At 44.5% G+C, this 14572-nt stretch overlaps 1 protein-coding gene across 3 annotated transcripts in view; it reads left to right on the top strand.

Annotated features, from left to right (window-relative positions):
• DHX38 (DEAH-box helicase 38) overlaps positions 1-14572 on the top strand; it is a 1001715-nt gene that overhangs the window by 334320 nt on the left and 652823 nt on the right. For all 3 annotated transcript variants that reach the window (XM_069216597.1, XM_069216600.1, XM_069216598.1), the window contains exons 10-11: positions 12480-12587; positions 13000-13115. In XM_069216597.1, the coding sequence (XP_069072698.1) occupies positions 12480-12587; positions 13000-13115 (224 nt within the window). The remainder of the gene's footprint in view (positions 1-12479; positions 12588-12999; positions 13116-14572) is intronic.

Genomic DNA, 14572 nt, shown 5'->3' with positions numbered 1-14572 from the left:
CTCATTGGATTGACAGTGCTTTACTGTCCCTGTCATGGGTTCAGCACATAGAGCAGCAATGACAGAATACAGTGTCTTGTAAATCCATAGCTGTGGCCAGACATCTTTAACTGTCACTATATTGGAGGCCTATTGGCCCACTTGTGTAAAGATCAACCTCTCTGCACTTACCAGGGTCTTTAGCGCAAATATCCTAACTGATGATGTACATGTATGTGTGGTTAGCCTGAGTGGTACATGTATGGGGTATGTTAGGGAACCAAAGTAATAGTACTGTGAGATCCATTTTGGATACCCCAGGCCTGGCTCTCTGCCCAAGTTGGAAGTGAGGTTGTTTCCTAGTCAGTGGAAGTGTATTGCTGAAGGTCCTGAAGATGGAGGGATGAAACCTGGACAGTGAAGTGGGAAAGGAAGAGATAAGGCTGTTTTAAACATTCTGTTACCCTTTTTGCTCATAAAGGATTTGCTGATTAGTCTTCTTGTAATACTGCCTTCTGGTAGTTGGTGGGGGGTGAAGAATGGAGTTGCTTTTGTTCAAGGTGAAAGGAACCCCTTAGATAAAGCCAGCCTGTCTTTATCCTGATCATTCTTCATTGTGGTTGATGGCAGCCAGGTGCAAAATGCAAACACTTCTTTGATTCTCTTTAATGGATATCATAGGCTAGAGACTACCCTCTTCAGAAAGGATATGCTTGAAAGTAAAACCAGCCCAAACTGGTTCTGAAAGTGCATTAAGTCTCTACACATCATTCCACAAAGAGGCATGTCCTGAGATGCTGCCCGAATAGTAAATCTGCAGCGTGGCCCCATCTGCTACACTTACCCACATCAGTGTTTCCAAGAGCTGCTGTGCAACTGAAACAGCACCTGAAGCCGTGGTCCAGCATTGTACGTTAGAAGCCTGTGCAAGGTCTCTACCGTTGCGCCAGAGTGGCTATGCTAAGCTACACTGATCCACACCTGAACAGCCTGAGCCTGGCTGTAATGAGCACCAGCCAAACTAGCAGTAAAAAACGATCTATTGCTCATATATGCAGCTGTTCCTAACTCTAGTCGCAGTCCCTGATGTGACCACTGAGGAGAAAAAAGAAGACTGCAGGATTGGGCTTAACCAAGGTGCTGGTGAGAAAGCAAGCCCCAGACTACCTGGACTGCTAGACTACCACGGAAACACCAGCCCCATCAGACGCCAAAGATGTGAATGAGAACCAAGAGGTCACTGTTTAAGATGGCATGCTTACTTAAGAGTACAGGAGTATCTGCGGCAGAGTCTCATCACTAAGTACCTAACTGGGTGGGAGCAACTTGGACTATAATAGCCTAAAAATAGGATTAGTAACTGGAGAAGGTCCTCAACTGCTTTAAGTGCAAGGACACTAAAGTGTATTGTGTGCGTATCTTCTTCTAGTATGAAGTTCTAGTGTGCATTAAAAGTACTATTCTTGAAAGTGAAGCACTGGATTGAACAATCACTTATTATATGTTAATGTTTGTTGAGTGCTGAGGTTGTTGTACCCCTACACTAACCTCCCTGAGAAGCCTGTGACTGCTCGCCATTGCTACAACTCAGAGTGAAGTGCCAAAAGGTTTATACTTGGCCCAGTTTGCATGGTTATATTAGGATGGGCCTAGGAAATCGAAGTCAAACTGCCTTATTCACCTTGGTCGAAGCCCAATATCCTCAACTTGCACTGTGACCACCCACCCCCATCGAATGGGGGTCCGGCTGTGTATGATATCATTTGAATTCCTTGTTCCTCCTATCATGCAAGCTGTGGCCTGGATGTTGACTAATGGATGCTAGGGCATATTTAGGAAGGCCAGCAAGCAATGTGTTTTCCATCATGTTGCAACAAAAACACAAGCTTGATCAAGCATTCTGAACTCGAATTCAGGGTTTGTTTTCTTGACAGAATGATTTGGAATGAGACAAATGTATTAATTCTGAGGTTGTGGGAATATCATTGATAAGTTTTTGTCTATAATGAAGTCCATTGATTTGGCAAAAAGAGCCAAGATGGGGGTGATGCCAAGGGGAATGTACTTTCACCAAGTGACAGGTTGGGCATTTTGAGGTTTTCTGAACAGTGGTTTAAGTACGCCTTTTAATCATTTTTATCTAGTCATCATTAATTCTGCTCTTACACATTGGTATCCATCCAAAGAGAACCAAATGGGTACTGAAAAACTCTCTCTAATCTTTTTTTATTTTGATCTTTATTTAAAGTTTGAACGTATATGAAAACACTTGGCTTAATCATACTCAATATTGTGTGCAGGCATTTGTGCAGCTAAATTACAGTTGCTGTAGGAGTGAAATTGCAGGTGCCGCGGCTTGTGTGGTGGTGTTCTTGTGCTGTATTGGGGGTCTCAGTGGGGGTCAATGACCAGTGCTGGGACACTTAAGGCAGTTATATCAGTAATCTTGATGCAGAACCTGGTTTAATCAGTTTACTTGGATTCTAGTATCTCCTTCTGGTTGCCCACAGGGTTGTGTTGATGTAGTGGACAAAACCCTGCCTGACTGCTCACTTGCTAAAGTGTCCCATGCCCATCGTATTCAGAAATCTCTCAAACCCCAGTTGTTTTAGTACTATTGAACTTAACTTACTGTGTATCTGCTTCCTTGTTTGGAATTGAGGAAGTGGCACAAGGCAGCTGGGAGAAGAGATACTACTATCCATTACCAGGCACTGAGAATATGGATCATTACAATATAGCTGGCATTTAAACCCCTACCGCTCAAAATTTCCTTTAAGTTTCACATGACAAAGGACATATATAAATGGTGTAGTTTAAGTTGAACACATCTATCACTATTGCTGAAACCTTTGTCTGATCTAGCATCAACCCGGACACATTTCACTTTGAACCTAACAAGGACTTGTTCTTCAGATTTCAGGTACTTTAACATTAATAAGTGGCTGATTTAGAGTTTGGTGGACAAGTTACTCCGTCACAGACTTGACTGATATCCTGTCTGCTGTTTTACAATTTCCATAGGATGTAATGGAATTGTAATATGGCAGACAGGATAATTGGTCACGTTTGTGATGGAGTAATCCCATCCGCCAAACTCTAAATTAGGCCCTTAATCTCTTCCACTTCTGCCCCGTCCACTTTCATGACCACCTGAGATTATGCTATCTGTCCCCAGGGAGCATGATGCTCTATATATTTTTACTGCTAATATTCTTGCCAGGCCCCAAAACCTTATTGACGCCACGTCTTGACTCTCTTTGGAGAAGACTTGAGAGAGTTGTCCCCACCTTTGATTAAGGTATATTTAACCTTACAAGAGATGAAGACTTTACATGCACTAAAGTCATGGAGTCCTTGAAAGCTTTATACCTGTTCATAGAAGATGATAATTTTTTAAGCTCAGTGTGAACTAAATTTACAAAAGGCCCTGCATGCTCGTCGCTGTTTGGATAGTGGCATCCTTATAGAGGGAATGATTTCCATGCAGTGATTAAACATGCAGTATCCTAGCCGGTGCATGCAGGCTCATTGTCTTATATTTTGGTCAGTCCGCCTAAACCGAATTATATTTTTCTAGCCAAAATGGGAAGCTGCCCATTTGAATTTGTGATTTCCTGTCATTGTAAGATGTTCGGTTTCTTTAGTTTTCAAATTCATATCAGCTAGAAAACTACAAAATCAAATTTGTGAGATTGCTAACCTACGAGCCTGCCTTAAGCAGCATCTCTTGCTGAGCTGACCTGGCTTTCAATCCTCAGACACAGGTGGAAGATAAACAGTCTTCTGCCGCTACCTAATGGCACAATTTAATTTCATACCTTAAAATTCATTGAATAAGCAGGCCGTTTTCAGCCAACGTTTTGTAGAAGTTAATTAATAATCAACGTCTGGGAATATTTACTCCAATTCAAGGTTCCAGCATGGTGGTTGAGGAGTTCCTCTAACTCAGTCTACTTGTTAATACAACCAAAATGTTTCTTAAATAGGACTATCCCTCTTTGTCCAGAGTTAATTAAGTCTCCTGATTACATGCATTCAGTCTTGGTGCCCCATTGCCCTTGCAATCATGTGTGATCATTGGCCTTGCAAGGTTAATAGCTACAAAAAAAGAACAATTGACAAAAAGGGTCTAGATTATTTGTGAAGGCACTCTACCAGACAATACTAGTTCCTTGTTAGATGGACATTTAAATGATTCGACTCTATTAAAGTATTCTCTAATGCTTTCCCAGAACCTTCGTACATGTGAACCTAAGATGATGACCTGCCATCAGTTCATCATATATGATAAAGACTTCTAGCTGCAGATTCCTTATATTACAATTATCCACAGGCATTAGACTGGATCTGGAAATTTTAAAGAAGTACCCCTGCTTGCCGATGGGTGGTCTCGTTGGGCTCCACGTAGCGTTGTCGGCATTGTCCAACGCTGGATGTGATGTACGTGGTACCTATATAGATGCCACCTCAACTTGCTGACATCAGCTCTTTCCCTTAAGCGCCAGAAAGCGCTAATCAGGTCTGAGATACCACTCATTAATTTTTGACTGGCTTTTTGTGACTTTTTTGTCAAACTTTTTTGAGATCTCCTGGTGTATAGGTATGTCTCCTAAGAAACCAACTGGTTTCAAGCCATGTGTGGCCTGCCACAGGTGGCTGTCAGAGACATGCCCCCACTAGGTGTGTTTGTGTTGCTTGGAGTGGGACCACAAATCCAAAAGCCTCAAGGAGTGTTGTGCACCCTAAGGCACTGAGGGAGTGCTCCCTCAAGCTTCTTGCTGAGAAGGCTGGTCAAGTCTGCGATGCTTGAAGTCTGCTCCGCGCATCCCTGATTTTCCCAGCCAGTTTTATGCGGCCATGTGCCTCATATTTGGGTGGCCTGACCCTTCAGGAGTGCCTTCAGGCCCCATGAATGTGGGAGTGGCCTCTACTGGATCCATGGCAGTGGAGGCGCCCTCGGTAACCAGTTGAGATCCATGGATCCCTTTTTTTATATGTAGTGGAGCTGTCGGTGAGCCTATGAGCTTCCTCAACTCTTGCTTAGGTGCAGATTCACCCCTCACCAGCACTACCTATGCATTTAGGCGACTCTGCCCCCATCATTATTCCCGACTCCAGACCAGAGCTGGAGCTGTGCTGACCGGACCTATGCATCCCACAGCAGAGCCAGAGCCTTATATACTTATAAGGCTTGGAGAGGAAGATGAATGGGGGGAGTCTATGAACACCAGTGGTTACCAGCTCCCTAAAGAACAAGAACAGGACAACAATAATGAAGAACTGGTGGAGGCCATTGGGTTAGACATTTCACCAGACACTGGCCTGGTCTTTCATCCTACTGTGGCTACAGTGGAGGAAGCCTCTTTTGTGATGGTGGTTCACAGGGCTGTGGGGGTTTTGGAGCTTCAGAAGCCCACAGTGGTAGTCAAGACGAATGTCTTGACAGAGGTGCTTCAGCCGGGAGTTTCCTCTTCTGAACCCTTCTCCCATTCGAAGAAGCTCATACAGATGTCCTACTTGGGGCTTGGTTCAAGCCCTGGACACGGGCTCCTGTGCAAAGGATGATTACTCCCAGCCATGGCCCAGCACCTGGGGATCCCAGTTTCCTTAAACAGCATCCCACCCAGTAGAGCTTGGTTGGCCAAGCTTCCACGTCCAAGATTACCCCGGGTCCGTTCCCAACAACTCTAGCGGACAGGGAGTCAGATATTCCTAGACAACGTTGGCAAAAGAACAATCTATTTTGCCAGTTTAGCACTGCAGTAGGTGAACACAGTGTGCCTTTTGTGCCCTTATTCCCATACAATATGGGACTCCATTGCGCATGTGCTTCCTATGCTCTTAGAGAAGGCCCCAAGCCGTATTTATCCAGGCTATGGCAGACCGGGGAGATGCAGCAAAGCCCACCATACGGTGTGGGCGCGACTCGCTGGGAAGAGTGATTTCTTCGTCAGTGGCCATGTGGCGCCACTCCTGGGTTAGCACAACTAGTTTCTTGGGGATGTCCAGTCTTCCCTCATGGACATGCCCTTCGATAGCTCTTGCCTCTTTGTAGAGAAGGTAGATTAACTGGTGGAGCGCTTTAAGGACAATAGAGCCATGGCCAGGTGCTTGGGCTTGTCTGTGGTACCTTGCTAACAGCAATCCATCTTCCGCCCCTTTTGTAGCTACAGAAGGGGTCTCCAACCGTGCTCTTTCCCTCCCAGCCACCATGGCCAAGCAAGCTTCCCAGCCTTTTCATGGCCAAGGGTGTGGGTCCCGCAGACAGGTTGGGACAGGCGGCCAGCGGTCTAGTCAATCCACCACTCCCACAGCAGCAGCTGCCTCCAAACCTCTTTAGCTTGCCCTGTGACCATCATGGGGATCCAGTGGGAAGTAGGCTACGCCATCACCTGCCCCACTGGCGGTCAGTGGCATCAGACTGCTGGGTCCTCATATTGTCCAAAGAAGATACTCCCTTCCCTTTGCGATTACCCCACCACCCATGCCATCCAACTACAAATGGCCAATGGAGGACCATCTCTTCTTGCCCCGTCAAGGCACCGTGCCTGCATCAGAAGTAGGTTATGGTTGTTATTCCCCCTGCTTTTGGGTGGCAAAGGAGGACAGGATTTCGTCTTATCCTAGATTTGCGCCTTTTCAACCTCTTCTTGAGGAAAGGGAAATTCAAAATGCTCACGCTCATCCAAGTCCTGTCTGCCCTCAAATCAGGAGACTGGACGGTAGTGTTGAACTTGCAGGACATATATTTCCACTTCCCCATTCTGCATGCCTACTGGGGCCAGAAGCACTTTTTAGTTTTCTGTGCTCCCTTTCGGCCTTTCCAGCACCCCCTGGGTGTTCACAAAAGTGATGGTCATCGTTGCAGATCATCTGCGGAGGTCAGGGATTCTGGTCTTCTCCCTACCTCAAGGATTGACTGTTGAAGATGGGCTCACCCCAGGCAGTTGTCTCTCACTTTCGGACTACGATAAACATCAGTGTCCCAAAGTCACACCTGACTCCCTCTTCGATGCTCCTTTTCATCTAAGCTGTTCCAGGCAGTTTTGCACCTATCCTCCAGGGAGGCAAGTCCAGGATATTCAGGCAATGATTCTGATGTTTCTGTCTCTGTCCTGGATTTCGGTGAGACTGATTTAGAGGCTGTTGGGTCTCATGGCCTCCTACATCCTGCTTGTTACCCATGCCCGATGGCATATGCGAGCTCTACAGTGAAACCTGAAGATGCAGTGGGCACAGCATTAGGGAAGTCTCTTCGACATGGTTCAGATCTCGAGTCACAGCTCCACATCAACCTGTTGGAGCACCGGGTGATTCTCTTGGCACTGAAAGCCTTTCTTCCTTCGATCAAGAGAAGACTGATGCAGGTGTTTATGGACAACACCACTGCCATGTTGCATTGCAATAAACGGGAACGATTGAGCCCAAGTCATTCTTGTGACTCCTGATTGGGCACGGAGAGTCTGGTATCCCAAAGTCTGTAAAGTTGTTCTGGCAGTCAGACATCCCTCCACTAAGTCGGTATATGATTGCCATTGGGACAGGTTTGTATCATGGTGTGCTTTGCACAACATTGTCCCCTTTCTGCACCCTTTTCTCAAATTCTATTGCTTGCATTATCTTTGTCCCAGCAGGTCTCTGCTCTGGGCACAGTTAATGGTTACTCTTCTGCCATCTTGGCATTTTTGCTGTTGCAGTATCAACTCTCTCTCTTTGTAACCCATAGTGGCTAGGTTCCTTAAAGGCCTGCAACTAATGTTTCCCCCTACACCATTCATATTGCCTCTGTAGGACCTTAATTTGATTCTCACTTTCCTCATGAGTACACCATTCGAGCTTCTCCAAAGGTGCCATTTAAGGCTCTTGACTTTAAAAGCTGCCTGCTTAAGGGCCGTAACATCGGCTTGGAGTGTCTGAGAATTACAGGCACGCTCTGCGCACCCTCCTTAAATAAACTTCTATCCGGACAAGCATTTCTCTGGATATGAACCTTCCTTCCAAAGGTTGTGACTCCATTCCATGTGTGCTAAAACATGACCCTGCCCACTTTCTTTGCTTAACCTAATCAGTCCAAAGAGGAGGAGAGACTCCACTGTCTGAATCCAAAAAGCATGTTTTCATTCTAATGTGATTGCACAAGTGAATTCTGGGTGGACAATCAACTATTCGTGGACTATGTGGATGCAACAAAAAGGAAGGCAGTACAGAAGAGAACCATCTTCCGATGGATTGTCCTGTGCATTAAGATCTGCGACGCACTGGTCAAGAAGCAGCCCACTGAGGACTTGCTGGCTTACTCTACCAGAAGAACTGAGATAGCATGGGGTGTCCCGGTCCTGGACACCTGCCAGGCAGCAATGTGGTCCTCACTTCACACGTTCACCAAGCACTACTGCCTGGACATTCAGTTCTGTTGTGACGGGCACTTCACCCGTTCCGTCCTGAATGACTTTCCAATCTAATTTGTTTCATAGTCCCACCTCCAGAGAGAGAGATTACTTAGGTACCTATTCTAAGGTAATAAATTTGCATCTAGAAGTGAGAGGCGCAAGTTACTTACCTTTGGTAACACCTTATCTGGGGGAGATTCTGTCTAGCCCCAGAGTCCTTAACTCCCCCCCCCTCTGTGTAGGGAACACCTTTACAAAAGTCATAGTTTGTCACACCATTGGTCGGTTCTCTTTGTGGCTCGTGGGATGGAAAGGCATGAAATTAACATGAGGTTGCCAGGGTGACTCCTATTTAGATGCAGCATACATCACTTCCGGTGCAGATGACGCCACATACCGGCGATGACGGGTGCTGCTGTAAAATGTCAGATTCAATCTGACACCTGGCGATAGTTCTAAAATAAGGAATATCCTGTTAGTTAGACTCTGAGATAAGGCGGTATTGAAGGTAATTAACTTATTCATTTAATACAGACATAAAAAGGGGTCTCCACTTAAAAAAAAAACGTACTTAGCTTTTGGGAGTATAATTCCACATATAGATGGAAATCAGCAAAGCTCTCTCCTCTGATTGTCTGGTTTTCCTGAATCTTTCTCAGTCTCTTAAGCAACCCTGTGTAAAAGTCAGTTCGGAAATGTCCCTCTAATGAAAGTTCCAGGAGAACTGAGGAAGTTGAACAAAACTTCTGCTCTCCATTCCCATAGAGCAGTGGTTCCCAACCTGTGGTCCGGGCACCCCTGGGGGTCCACGAAGCCTTCTCAGGGGGTCCGCGACTGCTCAGAAAATGAAATAATTTTAACAGTTTAGGTCCCCAATGACTCATTGGGGGGGGGGGGGTCCCCGGATTCCAATAATGATTCAGTGGGGCTCCTAGGGTTCCAGTATTGATAAAATGGGGGTCCACAGAAGTCAAAACGTTGGGAACCACTGACAAAGAGCATATCATTTGATCTCAAGAATTATCCTTTTAACATAGTTCTGGGATCCTAATCTGAAAAAGAAATGGACAGCACATGAAGGGTAACACAGCATCTCGTGACACTTCATTTCAGAGATATTTTCCACACATAGATGAGCGAGTAAAACTTGTAACAAGATGACAAAGGTAGGCAAAAAGTATTTCCTAAGATCTGGTCCCACTGGTCTCTTCCATGCAGTGCTTAGGAGCTGCAGGAAAATCATTACCATCATCAATCTGGGACATAGACACCAATTAAACAGCTTCTCCTATCACCATTTAATCAGAACATACCCTTTTCCATAAAGAATAAACTTCTTGGCACTAACAGCTGTAGCACTAGAGAAGGGGATCTTTTCAGCTCCCTTGAGTTAAATTGGCCAGTGGAGCAACTCCATCTTTTTACTTTTTTGATAGCTGCTTTATCAATTCTGGAGTGGCATTGGCGAGTAACCGTCTTATTATTGTTGTTTTGAGATTTCTTCCACTGCCTTTCCTGGATCCGTCTCTTTCATTTTAAGAATTTTTTTTCTGATGTTAACCAGCCAGCTTTCTACTGTGGTTGATAGTTGTATTGCTCTTGACTTTAACGGTACAAAAGATTTGTGTCAGCATAAGGTGGAATTGTTTGCCTGTTGTTATTGACTTGCATACTTGGATAAAGAAGGGTACGTTTGTTTCAAAGAACTAACGTTTATTATTTGCTTTCAGGTGTTTGTATTCTTTGTTACCAGTGGAATGGATTAGTTGGAGTCAATTATGTGGCGGTCAGTCCACATGTTTGGTCACTGTGATGATGTTACAATGGGCAGATGTATTCAGTTGGTGTCCAGCTGTACGAGTATATCCCATTTTGTGAAGTTGTTAGATTCCAGGTTATAGAGAAGGCATATTGTTTGAAGTTCCTGCCTGTAAAAGCAGGTGTTACTTAGTTCATTGGTTTGTTGTTGATCTGAGGTGGCAGCAGCTCACTCAGGAGGGTCCAATTGTGATGTATGGTAGTTACGGATGATAGTTCTGCCTAGTGATTTTGGAGGAGTTTGGTGGGTTAAATCTATTCACAATTAGTTGAAAAAAGCAAAAACTCTTCCTAATTCACCCCAATTCCCATTCTTTGGAAGCTTTTAATCTTTGCTTGCCTTCCAAACAATGATTGTCATGGTGAGTGCACAGTCTCCCCTTTAAACATTTTTACTAATTTCTGCTTCTTCAGGAAGAAATCGGTGTTGGCCATTTGAACACGTGCTGTTCTAGTTCCAGGGCACTGTGAGTGAGCTGCAGTGGGAAGTGATTTCTTGTTTCAGGCTCTGGTACCTATTCTTTCTTCTAGCGTTATTGCTAGTGCATTATTGTTATATTTGCATAAAATGTACCTGCTAGTGATCAACTCCTTCATGTACTTGTTGATGCTAGAATGCTTTCCACGTTAGCCCACAAATCTCTCAAATTCGATTTGTCATTATATAACTTTTATGCACATTCAATATTGTGGGATACTTGTACTTTAAAAGCAGAGCAGCTAAGTACTTCTTTCTTGTGGCAGCTGTGGAGTATAAAATTAGATGAAACTCCTATTCCCCCCCACTAAGCCACTGGTGTCAATGTCATCTCCTTCTACTGCAAAGCCAAGGTGCTGCAGGGGAATACCAAAAGTAGTGGCTGTCCTCATTTGAGTCTTTGAGTTGTAGATTTGTAGGTTTGTTTTTGTCCTGCCATCAGTACATATTCCATTATGAAAGCCCAATCTCTTTTTCTAAATATTTTCACTGGTTCCAGCTTCTTAAAGGAAGGAATGAGTGTTAGCATTCAGTGTAACAGAATTGGATTCACTATAACCAAAAGGAAAGTAGGTTTAGTACTGTATCTTTATGGTTCGTCCTATGGTGGTGGCACTTCTCAGTGGATATAAACAAAAACCTGAAAGCTGTCCACTCCGAGTGGCGATGGCACAACCCATGGAGACACCATCATCATGATAAGGAGTATACAGATGATTCATAAAAGTAGAGATAGCTTAATCGAAGCATGTATGTAGGCACAACAACAGTGGGTGTGTTTTGAGGGGTAGGGGAAAGAGCTCCCTAGATGGAGTCCTATGAGGAGGCAATAGCACAAACCTAGCAAGTCTCTTGGGACCAGTGCAGTGGGTCTATTGGGGGGGAGGGTGATAGCATTATCTGTGATAACACAATCGTAGGAAGCTAGTAGGCATTACAGTAGTGGTTCTACGGGCTACCAAGGAGGAGTGGAAGTGCATTCCGACTTAGTATGCACTTGGGTGGAGGTTTTAAGGGGAGTGTCCAGCAGTGGTGATAGCATTACTCCAAGTAGTCAATAAGCAACACAGTAATGTGTATATTGGTGAGACCCGGGAAGGGCAAAAGTGCAGCTCTAAGAGGTCAGAAAGCACCAGGGGAGTGAATCTATAGGGCATATTCAGAAGGGGTGATGACATCAACCACAAGATATGGTTCTTTATGGAATGGACATTTACATGCAGTAGTCCTGTAAAAGGAGGTAAGCAGAAGAAAAGGTCATAGAAGTAGGCAAGAGGAACAAGCAGTTTTTCTGGCCCAAAGCTTTACTTGCCCCAAACTGTGAAGATGTCACAGGAAGGCATCCTTTAACTCTGCCCATGAACTGGGCTTAGAGCTTAAGGGACACCCTGGGAGTCGAGGTTAATTAAGTGGGGTACGGTGGGTTGGTGTCACTTGATTGCACTAGCCAATCAGGTCTGCTGTGTCCCTGCTTCAGTTAATGAGTCAAAAGGGATATGTTAAAAATTCTGGATTAGTACGTCACTTTTCCTACAGGTTGAACTAGTTAAGAAACTAAGGTATGTATTTTGATGTGTTTCCAACACAATGTTCAAGAAGAAGGGTATAAGTCTGTGGTGAGATTCGCCGACCGTGGCAACTCGTATGGGACCCGCTTTATGTGATTACGTACGTTTATGAAATGACTGCTTGGTGCTCCCTGTATCACCATGTTAACATTGTCAAAGGGAATGACAGCACTTTTATTCTTCGTGCCTTTTTCTCATTTGTAAGTTGCAGCATGTATATTTCATAATCCATCTTTTTCTCAGCCAGAACCAATTGTTCCCGTGAAGGACCCCACTTCAGATTTGGCAATAATTGCCCGCAAAGGCAGCCAGTTGGTACGAAAACACAGAGAGCAGAAGGAACGCAAGAAGGTACTCTGTAAAGACCTTTCTACCTGTTGTTTCACTTGCTTGCCCTAATTCCCCCTCTCTGCATGTTGCCATTTATAATTCTGCTACTCTACTGGTTAATATTAATCAAATTTCCTCTAGGCAGTGCTGTGCTTGGATACAAACTTTAGTACTGCAAACGATTTGCCTGAAAACCAGATTGCATGAGCTAGTGTAAACTTGTCCTCTTTCATTTTAACCCATCGTGATTTTCTTGAGACTATCTCAGTGTGTAAGCGAGAGCAGAACCTTAATTATTGTGAATAAACACATCGTAAATATGAAAAATTATGTGTTACATTCACACAAGATCTTTATTGGGTTTTTTCCTGGTGGTTTTGTGGCAGTTATTTTGACAACTTCACTGACACTCCATCCTATATTGTGACTTCAGGCACAACACAAGCACTGGGAGCTTGCAGGCACTAAACTTGGAGACATAATGGGCATCAAGAAAGAAGAGGAGGCAGATACAAAGCCCCAGACAGAAGATGGAACTGTGGATTACAGGTAGGACGCAAAACCGTAACCTATTCAAGCATATTGCAATGTTACTGTTTTACTGGTAGGATCCCATCCAGGAATAACGTGCAATGTCTGGTGATGATCGTATGAAACTGGTGTGTTGTCAAAATCTGCCTTTCATTGGTGCAAGCAATCACATCTTCCTTTGGAGGACTTGACGGAAACGTCTTAAAGCAAAAAGGGCATAAATTTAAGGAAAATTTAAAACAAAACAGGGCAGAAATGTATGTTTAATTCCAAAAGTTCCACACGAGTTATCTAAAGATCCAGAGGTTCTAAATGGGTGGTAAATAAATTCAAATAAATTGGTTGTGTGTGGAAAGTGTTAACTATCCAGGGCTTTCTGGGCTTACTTTCCTTAAGAACCCTTTGATAGAATGGTGGCAAAGTAGTGGATTTTTCAGCCGTTTCCCCAAAAGTTGGCTGATAAGATGGTGAAAAGATGCCTTGATTGTCTTTTTCCCTTTGCATTTTTCCAGGAGTTACTGTCTGTGTTAACTAAACACATTTAGGGGTCACAGGACTGTAAAAAACATGAAACAATGAAGAGCAAGTGTAGGAAGTTGGCTCTGTATGCACTATTTCAAAGTAAGGAATAGTATGCACAGAGTCCAAGGGTTCCCCTTAGAGGTAAGATAATGGCAAAAAGAGATAATTCTAATGCTCTATTTTGTGGTAGTGTGGTCGAGCAGTAGGCTTATCAGAGGGTAGTGTTAAGCATTTGTTTTACACACATAGGCAATAAATGAGGAACACACACTCAAAGACTTACTCCAGGCCAATAGGTTTTTGTATAGAAAAATATATTTTCTTAGTTTATTTTAAGAACTACAGGTTCAAGATTTACAAGTAATACTTCAAATGAAAGGTATTTCAGGTAGGTACTTTAGGAACTTTGAGTTAGCAAAATAGCATATACAGTTTTCACATAAATGACATATAGCTATTTTAAAACTAGACAGTGCAATTTTCAACAGTTCCTGGGGGAGGTAAATGTTTGTTAGTTTTTGCAGGTAAGTAAACCTCCTACGGGGTTCAAGTTTGGGTCCAAGGTAGCCCACCGTTGGGGGTTCAGAGCAACCCCAAAGTTACCACACCAGCAGCTCAGGGCCGGTCAGGTGCAGAGTTCAAAGTGGTGCCCAAAACACATAGGCTTCAATGGAGAAGGGGGTGCCCCGGTTCCAGTCTGCCAGCAGGTAAGTACCCGCGTCTTTGGAGGGCAGACCAGGGGGGTTTTGTAGGACACCGGGGGACACAAGTCCACACAGAAAGTACACCCTCAGCAGCACGGGGGCGGCCGGGTGCAGTGTGCAAACAGGCGTCTGGTTCGCAGTAGAAATCAATGGGAGACCAAGGAGTCTCTTCAGCGAAGCAGGCAAGTGGGGGGGGGGGGGGGGCCCTCGGGGTAGCCACCACCTGGGCAAGGGAGAGGGCCGCCTGGG

The sequence above is a fragment of the Pleurodeles waltl genome, chromosome 12, assembly GCF_031143425.1.
Source record: "Pleurodeles waltl isolate 20211129_DDA chromosome 12, aPleWal1.hap1.20221129, whole genome shotgun sequence".
In the NCBI taxonomy this organism is placed as follows: Eukaryota; Metazoa; Chordata; class Amphibia; order Caudata; family Salamandridae; genus Pleurodeles; species Pleurodeles waltl.
The sequence above is the reverse complement of the archived record's forward strand: the minus strand, read 5'-3'. Positions and strand labels throughout refer to the sequence as shown.